The sequence below is a fragment of the Prionailurus bengalensis genome, chromosome C1 (genome assembly GCF_016509475.1).
Source record: "Prionailurus bengalensis isolate Pbe53 chromosome C1, Fcat_Pben_1.1_paternal_pri, whole genome shotgun sequence".
NCBI lineage: Eukaryota > Metazoa > Chordata > Mammalia > Carnivora > Felidae > Prionailurus > Prionailurus bengalensis.
The window spans coordinates 222,067,588-222,081,113 of NC_057345.1; the positions used below are offsets into that span (position 1 = coordinate 222,067,588).

A 13,526-nucleotide genomic window follows, 5' to 3' on the forward strand; every position below is an offset into this window, starting at 1 on the left:
TTGTTTGCTCACAAGAGCTCTCCAGGCCCTCTGTGTGCCCGCCCTGGGGCCCAAGAGACACAACGGCGCTGTTCTGGGGACGGCTCCGAGCAGGGGGTGACAGGGACGATGGCTAACGGACGGCCAAGCGGTGCTGCAGGGAACCCAGTGCCGTGGGGCCAGGGGGCCACGGGGCCAAGAGGACATCAGGCAGAGCTCAGGCAAGGGGCAGCAAGAGGCTCTCACTCGAGAGTGAGCAGGGTGGGCGGATTTGACGAGTGGCCATGTTCCCTCCTCAGTTTTCATCCTGAGGGCAGTGGGGAGCCACTGCGGGCTCAGAGCAACCACACGGCCCAACTCAATGTACGGACTGAGACGCGTGGTCGGCCACCCCGTGGAGCATGCCTGGAGACAGCGAAGCGAAGGCGTCACGGGCGCCCAGGCAAACGATGACGGTCCGGGCGGGCTGAAGCCAGAGGGGCCAAGGACTGGGCAGGGTGGGTGAGTGGGTGTCGGGGGAGGGGAAAGGGCCACGTACCGGGGCTCAGTTTGAGCCTGATGTGTCCAGGGTGCCCGTGGGGCAGGGAGTAGTGTCCTAGGACAGATGCTTCTGTGCACATAGCAGGGTCAGAAGTGCTGACGGGGGCGTGGGGGGGGGGGGGGCGACGACACACGGGGGCAGATCTCAGAGGCAGAAGGGGGTCACACAGGCTGAGCCCACCAGGCTCGGTGAGCTGGGGAGGACTACCGTAGACCGTTACAAGGGCTGGAAGCCCTGGAGGGATGCCACGCATCTTCTGAGGCCACCCCGGCCACAGCAGAGAGCCCGCCCACTGCAGAGGCGCCCTTCCCACCACGGCTCCAAGGGAACTCCAAGCGCACGGGTACTCGACCTGTTCTTGCCTTTTGACAACACAGCGACCCGCAGCACCGTCCAGGCAGATGCCCTGTGCTCCTGCCCCTGGAGCACACCCCCAGGCCGTGTTTCCAGGAGACCTCACGATCCTTTCCGCAGGAGCAAGTGGACGCACTGCACGGGGCCCTGGATGAGAGCAGAAGGCACAGCCAGGCCCTGGCCCAGAGGGGGACGCGGCTGGAGGCGCAGGTCGCCTGCCTGGGGCGCAGATGCCAGGAGGCAGAGGGCACGTTGGAGCCCGCGCAGGTGAGGGGCCCCAGAGGGCAGGGCCCCGCATTCCCTTTACAGAATCATCGTCCCCCCGGCAGGAAAGGAGATGCCGGAGGCGAGCGTTCACACCTGGAGCCCCAGATGCCCAGACACCACAGCGGACAGACGGGGAAACTGAGGCGGGAGGGAGTCAGAGGCCCGAGGCCTCTCCCCGGGTTTCCGGCTGCACAGCACGCGCCCCTAGGACGGAGGGCCGGCCGTGGACGCGCAGCTCAGGGGAAGAGAGCGGGTGAGCCGTGGGCCAGGCGGTGCTCAGCGCTCAGCGGCCACAGCGCAGGGGAGGCGCTTCCCGCGGGAGGAGACGCCGAGCGCCGGCGGGACCGCCTGCAGGGGGAGCTCGCGGCGCTGCGCGCAGGGGTGGTGGGCGGGCCTTGGCCGCAGGGGCCGGCGGTGGGGGCGGGGGTCCGTGGAGGGGCGGGTGGAGGCGGGGAAAAGGGAGCGTCCCGTGGGGGTCCAAGCTAGGCCAGGCTGCCGGAGGCGCCTCTCTGGGTGGGCACCTGTTCTGCACCTGCCCACCCCTCTCCAAGCTCAGGGCCGCCCTGCAGACCTCCGTAACCCCATGCCTGGTGGTGACGCCCCCGCTACTTTTCCTCTCCTCTCGTATGGCACCCCGGGGCCGGAGCAAATCGCCCGGCTTTGTCCCCAGTGTCTGGGCCACAGCCCTGCATGGAGCTGTGTGGCCTGGCACACGGCCTACCCCGGGAGCCCCAGATTCTGCCGTCCACGTTGGAAATGACCCCAGGCCCGGGGTCGTGCCCTACAGACAGGACCAGGGCAACAGCTGGGGAATGCACAGGCCTACACAGTGGGAGACCAGGAAGGCTCAAGGGGAGAAGCCGATCTAGTCAGCCCAGCAGTCTCCACACAGGGCAGGGTGCGCGACAGGGCCCCAACTAAAGCCCTGGAACAAAGGCAGACGGCGACGTCCGGGGCAAGGCAGGGCAGCGAGCCGGCCCCCAGTGTGCACACAGAATGGGGAGGCAGTGAGGCCGAGGGGCCCACTGGCCAGTAATTCTGTGAGTGGATCCAGTCTCCATGTAAGAAACAGGTCGAAGTGGAGCTATTCGGGTTGAAATTAGGGGTGGGGGTCACCAGAGCATCTTCCTGGGGCCCAGGTTGACTGAGGAGGAGGAAACTGGGGCCCGGAGAAAGGGAACCAGGCGGAACATCACCCAGGCCCCACGCCCACTCGTGGCTCTGTGGGTCCACCCGGCGGGTGCCTGCTGTGGGGGGGTCCTTCCCCCTCACATCACCCGAGACGGACGGGGCTGTGTGGCAGACCCACCCGGCTGCGGGTGACGGAGTTACACCCTCACAGCCCCCTCTGGGGGCAGACAGGATGGGGACTCGCACAGGGAATACGGAGGAATCAGGCCATAGGGGAGGGTGGGGACAGCCTTTGCCGGGCTGATGACCTGGCGTCTGAGGCACCTGACCCTTCGCGTTCCATGACCCCATCTACAAAGTGAGGAAAGCAAGAGTCCTGGCGTTGACAGGGGTGCCAAGGGCCTCGGCCACGGTCCCCAGGGTAGGGTGGGCTTCCTAAGGCTTCACGGGGATGAGGATACAGAGGTGTCCTGCTGGCCTAATGGCCTGGTTCTCGTGACCGAGAACCTCCATGAGCATGCCTGGGCCCCATCTGGGCAGAAACCCTCGTGGCCTGTCCCCTAGAATAGTGGCCTGAAGCACTCAGTGGGCACAGAGGAGGAGCACGGGGACATGGTCCTGCCGGCTCAAGCCCTTCCCGCTGCAGCGCTGGCCTGGGCAGAGGTGTGGGAGGCGTGTGCCAACGGGGGCTCATCTGCACACGCGGAACAGGGGACCGGGCCCCGAGGGGGGGGCATTTGTTACGGCTGCTCGAGGCAGCAGCACCCAGCCAGAGTCTCCCAGGGGACGGTGGGGAGGGTCCATGTTAAACGACACGGCCTCACAGATCTGTAGGGGCCGCCTCAGGTCCAGGAGACCCCTGAGCCGGCCACTGCACACCCCTGCTCACCCAGACCTGCGGACCAGCTTTACGCGGGGCAGGCTGGGCTGGGCGGTGCGGCCCGAGGGCAGAAGGGCCAGGGGACCGTACAGGCCGGGCTTGGCCTCACCGGAACCGAGTCGTTGCCCGTGGAATGGATGACAAGACGGCGGGTGTCCAGAACTCGCAAACTTTGGAGGACAGAGGGGCTGGCGCAGCACATGGGCACCAGCAAGGAGTGGAAGAAAGACAGAGGCCACCAGCCACAGCAGGAGCGGGACAGAGGGTGCGGAGCTGTGCCACAAACCAGGAGCAGCGGGGTCCCTCTGGGAGCGACGTCTGCCTTCGAAGGCCTCCCCGCGCCCAGCTGGCCCCCAGCCTCTCTGACAAGGAGGGCCGGCTGCAGTGCCCGCGGACCGGTAGGCCCGAAGAAGAGCAGTGAGGCCCCACCAGGCGAGGGCGCTGCTGGGCCTGGACCCTCCAGCACAGAGTCTGCCCAAGCACGTGTGAACAGCTGTCCCAGGGCAGGCCCTGGCCACCAGACCACACTGCCCAGCTGACGTGGACTCGGGGACAAGTGGGTTTTCCAGAGAGGACTGGCCAGGTCAGCGGGGTGGCAGTCAGGGGCAGGGCCCCTGGGAACCGGATGCAGGCACAGGGGCCAGCAGGTCAGGACAGTCACTGAAAGCCACTGGCCAGCTTGTCCATGCAGGGCCACCTGCCCTCCCAGGAAGGTGGGTCGGCCCACCCTTACGGTCACGGTCACGGGAGTCCTGCTTCTCCTGAAAGGCGGGCACGACACCGAGCTGCTGAGCGGGGGGAGCCGAGGCCTCTAGGGCCTCTCCTGGCAGCACGGGCCCGGCCGCGGTGGCATTGCCCAGGGCCGCGGAGCCAGTTGTGGGCCCCTGCAGCCCAGGTCGGGGAGGGGAGGAACAGCTAATGAGTTCCAGGAGGTCAGCTGTGAGGGGCCCCCAAAGCCATAAACCCTTTATTGGTGTCTCAGGAGGGGAAACCCGGATGTGGCCGTTTATTTATTTTGGACTTCACTTTTCTCTTCCCTTTTTAACATGCACTTCCAGGAGTGTGACTGGATTTTTAGACAAACAGGACCTTCCTTCTTCAGTGGAAGCGGATCGTTGTTTTCCGCACCCCTGAAGAAGAAAGAAGTCCGTATTTTTGTAAGCCGTTCTCCTGTCACTGACCGAATAACTTTACCAGCAAGACAGAGCCGCCACGTCTCCGGGCCTCTGTGACACCAGCCCCGAGAGGCCTTGGGCACAGGGCAAGAAGACACCGAACGGAGGAGTGGCCAGGGGCCCCATCCGCCCCCCGCCGGGCACAGGGACTGGCTCGGAGCCAGCAGGACCCACCAGGCAGGCGGGCAGAGCAGGGTAGTGGAGGGGGCCCCGTCTGGAGAGCCCCAACTGCTGACAGGCCCCAGCGCCCACCCATGGGCTTCCAGAAGGAGATTGTCCGCATCCAGCACCCACGAGGCATGACCTGGGGTGTCCGTGCCTTCCTCCAAAAGGATCACCCACAAGGGACAAAAGGAGGCCCGCCAGACTTCCCCTTGAAAATGTTTGCTCTCTCAGTCCCCTGCCGTTAGCCCCCTGCTCTGTGACCAGCATGCCGGAGAAGGCCACCAAGAAGGGGGCTCTGTTGGGGGCAGCTTGCAGCCCCCTGAAGACAGATGGTGGGGACATAGGCTTGTTGGGCCTGGGTCACAGTGGGCAGGGCCCTGAGCGCAGGGGGTCGGGGCTCCATGAGGCCAGGGCAATGCTGGGAGGGCCCCTGGGCGGCAGGCCCTGGAGGCCACCCCCGAAGATGGAAGCATCCCCCTCCCCCACTGGCCTGAAGCAGGCTGGCACCGGGAGCCCGTGCTCCTCCTTCAGCCCGCTCCCTGGCCGCGGGGCCCTCCCCCTACCCAGCCTGCTCTCAGGGGACCCAGAGCCCTTTCCAGAACCTCCTTTCCAGAGGGGAAGACTGGCCTGGCCCCGCCTCCCCCCACCCCCACCGCCAGAGGGCCTCTACAGACTCCGACCCCTGGGCTCTTACAGACGGAGCAGGAGGCGCTGAGGACAGAAGGGGACACGGCAAGGAGGGGGGCCCGGGAGGAGCAAGTGCCCCCGCCCGTGGGCAGCCTGCACCAGGAAGGCGACAGGGCGCCGAGGCGCCACCAGCGGCGGCAGGTCAGCTGGGCCAGCCTCGGGGGTGCACCCAGGGGCGGGGAGTGTCCGGTGGGTCTCACGCCGCACAGCCCACGCGGAGGCGCCCACACAGCCGGGAAGGACGGGGTGGACCGCTCCCACACCGACCGACGCGGAGACCCAGCCCCAGACGACAGTGGGGTCTACCAGGCTCACACCGCAAGGGGCAGGCAGAGGTGGAACCAGGGCCCAGGGCTCTGTGGGCCCCTCCTGGTCCCCTCCCCAGGCCCCGCGGGAGTGGCCACACGGCCGAGGGGGCTTGTGCAGAACAGAGCACGACGGGGAGGAGTGTGGGAAGCGCGGGGTCAGGCAGGCCTGTGGGCAAGTCCAGGGGCCGCTCCTGTGTGTTTGGGGGGCATCTCCCCTCCCACCGCTGGCCAGACCCCTACCTCCACACAAGGACTTGGCAAGAGGGGCAGGGGCGAGAGTGAGTCTGTGAGGCCCACGCGAACCCCCCCCCCCACACCCGACGCCTCCCCCAGTCCAGCCAAGCAGAAACTGGGATGCCAGTAAAACAGCTGTGAGGCCTAGCCTGGAGGCCCGTGGGTGGGGCTCCGGGCCAGACAAGGCCCAGGGGCTGAATGTGCTCGAACCCCTGGGTCAGCCTGCCAGTCCTGGGCCGGGGCCCGTGCCCAGCAGAGGGCAGAGGAGCCAGCTGGGGGCTGGAGGAAGGAATAGTAGCCCTAGGGGGAGGGCTGAACGTCCTACCCTGGACTCTGTGCAGCTCTCAGGTCGGCGGGCAGCAGGGAGGAGCCCAGGTTCTCACCTCGGGCCCGGAGAGCGGAGCAGTCCCAGGCACAGGCCCAGCGGTCGGGAGCTGGCCACAGGGCCCGGCTGCAGGCTGTGCAGGCCCTGGAGAGCCGGCGGCAGAGCCACCGGTAGCGGCGGCGGCCGAAGTTCCCGGAGGAGGAAGTGGGGCCTGGACCTCAGTGCCCCAGGCAGAGGGAGGGGTGGGGAGGGACGGGCACCCTGTAGCAGCACACCGCAGGGGTGCCTGCCTGGCCTCGGCCTGAAATCCTGCAGCAGGGGGCTCCCAGCCACCCCCAGGGGCTCTCACACTCCATCCAACCACCCCCACCACGCACCGAGGGGCAGAGCGAGTGTTCTGAGACAGGCCACCAGCCGCTCTGTGCCTCCATCGCTGGGCCCCTAGGAGGAAGGTGAGGACAGTTCTTGGGCCGCAGGTAAAGTGTCCAACTGCACCTAGCACATGGCGGTCGGAGCAGAGGTGACCCCCGCACCTGTCTGTCAGAGTCAGGAAGGGAGAACAGTGGTGTACGTGGGGACAAGGCAGTGACGAAACATGGCGGTGCCCCTCCCCCCCGGCACCCCGCCCCCCCCCCCCCACACGAACGCACACCTGCTGGGGCTCACCCTCGGGCTCCTGGGGGCCATCTGGTCCAAACTCTCATTTTATAGCTGAAACCCAGAAAGGTAAAGTGACCACCCGGTGTCACCCCCAAGTTAGTGTCCCTAACCCACCAAGCCACATTTGCCAAATTTATAAGCCGAGCAGCATGCATTTCCTTATCACTCCGAGTGTGTTCACGGCCTGAATGGAAGGGGGTCCATCCACTGCGGGTGTGCAGTGGCCTCAGTCCATAGGACCCCTGGGATGGGTGTCCCTGAAGAGCATGGCTCCACATACCCCCATGTGACAGCCAGCAAGTCCCCTGCCTGCCTGATGTCTCTCTCCCGGGCACCTGCCTCTCCTCAGGACCCCCAGAGCTCTCCACAACCACGGCCTGGGGGCCCTGGCTACAGGCCCTGCCCGCCCCCCGCCACCGCCCACCCACCTGAGCTCCTGCCCTGTCCCCAGGTGGCCAGTCTGAAGAAGCAGCCGGACCAGGAAGCACCTCAGCATCAACAGGCCCGCCTCGGCCAGGCCTTGCGGGCCAAGAAGTGAGCCCTGCTTGCCCAAGCCCCCAGGGTGGCCCGACGGCCACAGCGCCGACCCGACAGCGCGTCAGAGCCGCCACGGGGAAAACGGACGTCTCACGCTGCTCAGAGGACTGTGGTGCCACGGCCCACAGCCCACCATGCCTCCCCCGGGGTCCTATACCAGCAGGCGCCCCGCGTTTCCACAGAGCACCGAGCTCCCCCCGGCCCTTGGGACCTCCGCCTCTGTGCACCCTGGACCGGCCTCCAGGACACTCCTCGCAGGCGCCGCCCTGCCCCTGGCCCGCACCCGGCCTGGCACTCTGTCTCCACTTGGGACGCACTGATCTGGCCAGACCCTGGTCACCAGGCCCCATCAGGCCGGCTCCCGCGGCCACAGGCTGCGTTCCATGCCTTCAGCTCTATAAACATGGGGAAACACGTGGAAAATATTTCCACCAACTAGAGCCAAAAACATAATGTCCTGCGAGGCCCAGCCACCACTTCCCTACGTCCAGAGGCCGCGGAACCTTCTGTATGCAGGAAGTGCAGGTCCGTCACAGTGGCAGGTGGCTGGAAATGACTCAGAATCAAGTCCCTGTGACTCTCCGGCCACGGGAAGCACTGGCCGTGAGAGCTGAAGCTGTTACAGAATCCCCCACTTTTCCAGCCTATAAACTCTGGGAAAATTCCTGGGGGAACCGGCCCCAGTTGCTAGGGAGACCGAGGTGGCCATCTCGGGCCTCTGTGGGGTTCACCTGTCAGCATTTTTACTCATGTCCCCCATGAACGTCGGCCAGAGTGATTTGTTTTCCTCCCCAAAGGGCCTCCCCTGTTTTGCAAGCGGCACGTTTACGATCCGCGGGGCACCGGCCAGCCCGGTAAATTCCTGCGTGCACAGGTGCTGGCTGCCCTCCAGGACTCCTGGGGGCGGGCAGGGCCGAGAGCACACAGCCCCCCTCGCCGCCGTCCCTGCACCTTGCTGCCCGAATGTGCGATCGCCGTATGTCTGTCTCAAGACCGATCCGGGGCTTAAAATAGGCCACCCTGTCAAGACCTTGCTTTCCGCTTGAACTTAGCAGTGTGTTCCCACAGACGGGTTTCATTCCGCCCTCAACTCAGCCTGCTCACCGGTGGCCGTGTGGCTCTGAAGCCCAGCCCGGGCTCGGAGGGAAGCGCCGGGTGACCCACTGGCAGTGGCTGCCTTGGGCCCGGGAGGCCGTACTGGTGCTCTCTGCGGCCCGATCCGTGCCACCGGTGGAGGCTAGCGGGCAGGTGCACCCCTACTTCAGAAGCGTGCTCTGCCAAATGGGAGAGGCTGGGGCCCTGACAGGGGACGCGTGGCCCTCGGGGCCTGGCTTTTAGTAGACAGACGCCCCCCAGCAGAAGGACCCCAGGGCCGGGCCGGGCGGGGGTGTGAGGAGGGAGGAACAAGCAGCTGGAGACCCGAGTCTGTGCGTGTCTGCGGCACCCGCTGGCGTCGTAGGTGCTCCCAGCACAGAAGAAGCAAGTGCACGCTCACGGGTGCAAGAGGAAAGTGTATCTCAGATGCGGAAGGGGTCGGGTGGCTTCCCATTGGTAAAATGAAAGCCCCCATGTTTTGAGCAACATCCTGGTGACTTGGTGTTTTCCTTGCCCCCGGCTGCACACGCGGGACTTTCACAGCACCTGTGAGACCTCTCGATTTTTGTACGTTAATAGTTCAACCCATGTAGGAGATGCTAGTTTTTACTTACTCAACATAAAGTCACACACTTAGGAAAAAGAGGATTTTTCTAGTGGAAATAAACTGGTGTTTCCTTGAGCATCTCCAGCACAAGGGCCTGTGCGTCTGACAACTACCCCGGAACCTGGAGGAGCCTGGCTCTGTCCTCCCAACAGCGCCCTGGGACACCTGTTGACCGGGGACTTCACGGGGGCTTCCCTGACCGGGCTTCCACGAGGTCTTGCTTCTGGACCAAGGCCACAAGGCAGTCCACAAGAGGTAAGAGTCAAACCCAGAGGCCAGCGAGGCTGCAGGCACAGCGTCCTGCCGGCTGGAGGACAGAGACGGACTGGGGGCGCTGAGCAGGGTGGGTCCCAGTGCCTGGGGTGCTGGAACCCTGCCGGGCATCCACCTGTCCTCACACGCACCACCCGCCCCACACTCCCGGAGGTGAGGTCAAGGCAGGAGGGCCTGGGGCGGGGCCAGGCCGAGAGTCCAGGCTGTACTGCTGCCCATGCCCTCCCTGTGGCCCGAGGGGAAAGGCTCACGGCTTCTTCCTTGACCACCCCGCACGGAGGCCTCCAGCCTGTAAGAGGCCCAGCAGCCCCCACATCAGTTTGGGACTCATCAGCCTTGGAGGAATCCTAGCTCCGCCCCTTCCAGCTGTGTGGTTCCGGACAGGCTCTCTAGCCTCAGTTTCCTCATCTGTGAAATGGGCGAGCCCACCCCCGAGGGGCACGGTGAGCCCTCTATGAGGTATCGCCCACGCTGACACCGGGCCCATCGTGAACCCTCAGCGACAGGGGTGGGGGCACCATCATCACCCTGTAGCCACTGCAGGTGGGGTGTACGAAGGAGGAGAGCAGGGATGCCACAGAGAAAGGGCCCCCCGGGAGCCCAGGGAAGGCCGTGATTCCCACCAGACAGACGAGGCGGCGGAGGGAGAAAGAACACCCTGAGGACACGGGCCCCAGCCCCCCGCAGCACCCCAGCTCTCGAGGGAGGCAGGGGCTTCACCTGGGCCACAGCTGGAGCAGGAAATGGGCCAGCTGGAACCAGGGTCACTGATCTTCCGGCTTCTAAAACATTAATTTGTTCAAATAACTGCAAATAAAAACTGTGACGACGAAACCTATGAAAAAGAAACCCGCCACCGCCCGTACTCCGTGACAGCAGATCCTCGGGTAAAATTGGAACATTCCCGATGGTTGGGGGCTGCTGCACGTGCCACGCTGAATACTCTTCTGAAAAACTTTTACTTGACGTTTTATCATGAGGCTTTTCCCCACGTCATGAAAAATGCCACAGAAGCTTGATTTTATCAGCTGCCAAACCTCTCAGCAAAGGGTCATGCGGGGGCCACCTGAGAGCCCTTCTGTCGCACCTGTCCCTGGCGCTTGTAGAACACTCAGGAAGCCAAGCCGAGTCTCTGCCCTGTGCCCTGGGGGACAGCGGCGGGGCAGGGGCCGGGTGGGGGCGGGGAGGGGCGGGGGGGTGGGGGAGGCTGCCCGTGGACGGCAGAAGGCGCCGTTCCTCACCCAAACCACGGAGAGAGGCCCAACCTGAGCTCACCCGTAACCATCTTTGGCCTCTCCCTGCAGATTCTCCAGCTCGAAGGGTTTCTAATTCCTCTCTAGTTTTTTCAAAGAAGAAAGCAGCAGTGAACTTCCCAGGAAGTAAACGTTGAACCCTATTCTGATCATTTCTCTCCGATAGATAGCAGGACACCCGTCAGGTGTCCACGTGTGGGGGGCTCCCTGCAGGCTGTGCCCCCTTGCTGCACACTGGGGGGGCGGAGCCGAGTGGGCCCAGGACCCAAGGACCGTCCCTTCCGCTCATCCTGAACCAGGCGTTCCCACCTGTGACAAGACCCCGTCCAGCCTCACAGTGAAACAACCAGGTAGGGTGGGCTTTCGCAAGGGCGCAACCCAGCCTGAGCCTCGGGCCCTGTAACTTCCTAGCCTTGCTCCTGGGGCAGGTGAGGGTTACCTGGGGCAGGGGCTTCTGGCTGCTCTGGGGAGATCTGTGCCCAGCTAGCTGCCTCTGGAGAGAAAGCGGTGGGAGGCACAGCCAGCCGGGCCCTCTAGGGCCCCGGCCGGAGCCCTGCTCAGGGAGCCCCACCCAGCCCTGTAGGGACAAGCCCACCAGGCCAGGTGCGCTGTGGGGAAGGACGCACCACCTTGCCCCAACAGAGCCCCAAGTCCTGGGGTGTCCCGAGGTCGGCTCCAGGGCTCCCCCATCTAAATTGCACACATACTCAGGCCCTAAACTAAATGTCACAGGCCTGTTGGGGAGGCTCAGGTTTCCTGGCCGCAGAACATGAGCTTGCTTGATAAAACGATTTTGGTGTTGATAAATGTGGACTTTCTGTGGCAGAGACAAAGGCGCCCTTGAGTCCAGAGGGGAACCTAAAACGGCACATTGCTGAAAAGTATTTCCTGATAATATTTTTAGCACCTGAAAAAAAAAAAAACACACTTTTTTCCTCTTTTTTTGCTGCCTGTGGAGGTGTGTGTGTGTGTGTGTGTGTGTGTGTGTGTTTGAAATGTAATGCCCAGCAGTGGTGGGGCCTCATGTTAACCCCCAGTCTCCCAGACCAGGCTGCAAATAGGCAGCAAGGCCTGGGCCCCAGGTAAGCGTGGCCTCACTGGGGCCGTGACCGAAGAGTCGGCCTGTGGCTGGCTCCAGCCTAGACCCACAAGCACCTGCCATCCAGGGTGGGGCCCAGGCCTGAGCACCTCACAGATCCACCCAGGGGATTCAGTTGAGTGCCCTGGTTGGGACCCCCTGTCTAGGCCAACCACTCCCACCATGTCTAGAGAAACAGCCCTTCTCTGGGGCAGCCCTACTCCCTACAAGCCCCCAGGTGGACCCATAACCTAGCCCAGACAGGGCCTTTACTAGGATCCCTTGGGGCAGAAGGTCAGCAGTGAAGAGGGGCACATAGGAATGTGTGCAGTGTTGTATGTGGGGGCACATGTGACCGAGTGTGGGTGTGGAAGTGTGAGAGTTGTCTCCATGTGTGAGCACGCACATGGAAATGGGAGTGTGTGTGTGAGTGGGGATGTGCGTGTGTAAGTGGAGGGGAGCAAGCGGGGACGTGCCCCTCCTCCCCAGGTTCCTGCTGACAACACCGTGAAGATTCTGTTCCCAGCACAGCCCCGTAATTCGATGTCCTCTCTGACCTTTCCTAGAGACGGGAGGCCTTGACTTTCTTGTCCTTCCCTGGAACCACACGGTTGTCCTGCCATCCAGGGTCCTCTGAGGCAGGAGCCCGGCCCCAGGGCTGGCCTTCTCGCAGTTGAGCACAGGGGAACCAGAGAGAAGTTGAAGGGGAACCTCTCTCGGGCCAGTGCCCCACAGGGGCTGCCTCCTTGAACGACGAGGCCGCCAGGATACTGGCCGAAGGGGACCCGTGTAAACCTTTGGCCCCCAGAGTCACACTCAGTTCCACTACTTCCTAAAAGTCACATTTACTATTTCTTGCTGACCACAGAGCAACACCTGTTCACTGAAGACGTTTTAGGACACACAGAAAAAACACGGAGCCCAACGTAAAAGCGCCCAGAAACTCAGTGGCAGCTGCTGCTATCGTGCTGGCTGTTTCTGCTGATCTCTGATGGGAACACCGCTGTCTTCAGGGGCTCCGGGCTGGGCCTGCACTCACACATCCCCTAACACCAGGATTCTGAGAGCAAGGGGGGTGGGGGAGGGCCTCAACCCCAGGAGTCAGGCCCTGCACCTGGGGAGGGACCAGGTGTGCGGTCAGTGGTCTCAGAGACGGGAGAAGCGCTGGGATGGCCACAGCTGGGGATACGGAATCTGAATTTGGGCTCTGGAGGCCCTACTGCGGTCCGCCAGGCCCACTAACATCCGTCCACTTGCCCCCCCCCCCCCCCCAGTCCAAGAGGACCAGCCTTCCCTTAGAGCCCTCCTCACCCTGGAGTCTGCTAGAGACTCTCTTGCTGTGAAGTTCCCTGAGGGTCCTGAACCCATCAGAAAACCTCCCGGGGGATTTCTCCCTGATGGGTCAGTGCAGGATGCAAACACCTGTTTAGTGCCCTGAATTCCCCCAGGCCAAGGGTCCTCACATAAAATCAGACCAGGAGCACCACCCCCCCCCCAACAAGTGTCCACAGGCTCAGATCTTGGGGAGCAACACGGGGCTGGCCCCTGGCCACTTCCATAAGGGTATCCAAGGCACTGCTAAGCCAGGGTGGCCCCGACCGAGGACACTCTGCGGTAGAGCAGCGACCCAAGCCCAACATCTCAGGCAGGCAGGCCTTAGGGTCTGTCTCAGAACTGCGCCGTGAGCAAGGCGCCTCCTCTGGGCTCGCTCCAGTCTGGCAGCTGGGAGCCCACGGAAGAGGAGGACGGTCCCCGCCGCAGGAGCGCGCCCGCGAAGCGCTCACCTCGCCAAAGCCTGGGCCAGGGAGCTCCTCCCAGCCGTCGCGGGGCGGCCCCAGGCGCGCAGCGAGCGCCCTCGCCCTCCCGCGGGGCCTGGCGCTTTAAGAGCGGCCTTATTTGCATGGCCCCGCCCAGGCCCCGCCCAGGCCCGGGGACCGCCCGGCCGGGTATTTAAGCCGCGGCCCCTGGGGCGGGGCC

At 64.2% G+C, this 13,526-nt stretch overlaps 1 protein-coding gene across 1 annotated transcript in view; it reads left to right on the top strand.

The window, feature by feature from the left end:
* The window catches only part of CROCC2 (ciliary rootlet coiled-coil, rootletin family member 2), a 58,918-nt gene extending 51,674 nt beyond the window's left edge, over positions 1-7,244 (top strand). Inside the window, 4 exon segments of the mRNA XM_043573379.1 lie at positions 995-1,622; positions 4,899-5,765; positions 6,036-6,250; positions 7,158-7,244. Coding sequence (XP_043429314.1) covers positions 995-1,622; positions 4,899-5,765; positions 6,036-6,250; positions 7,158-7,244 — 1,797 coding nt within the window.
* The last annotated feature ends 6,282 nt before the right edge of the window (positions 7,245-13,526 follow it).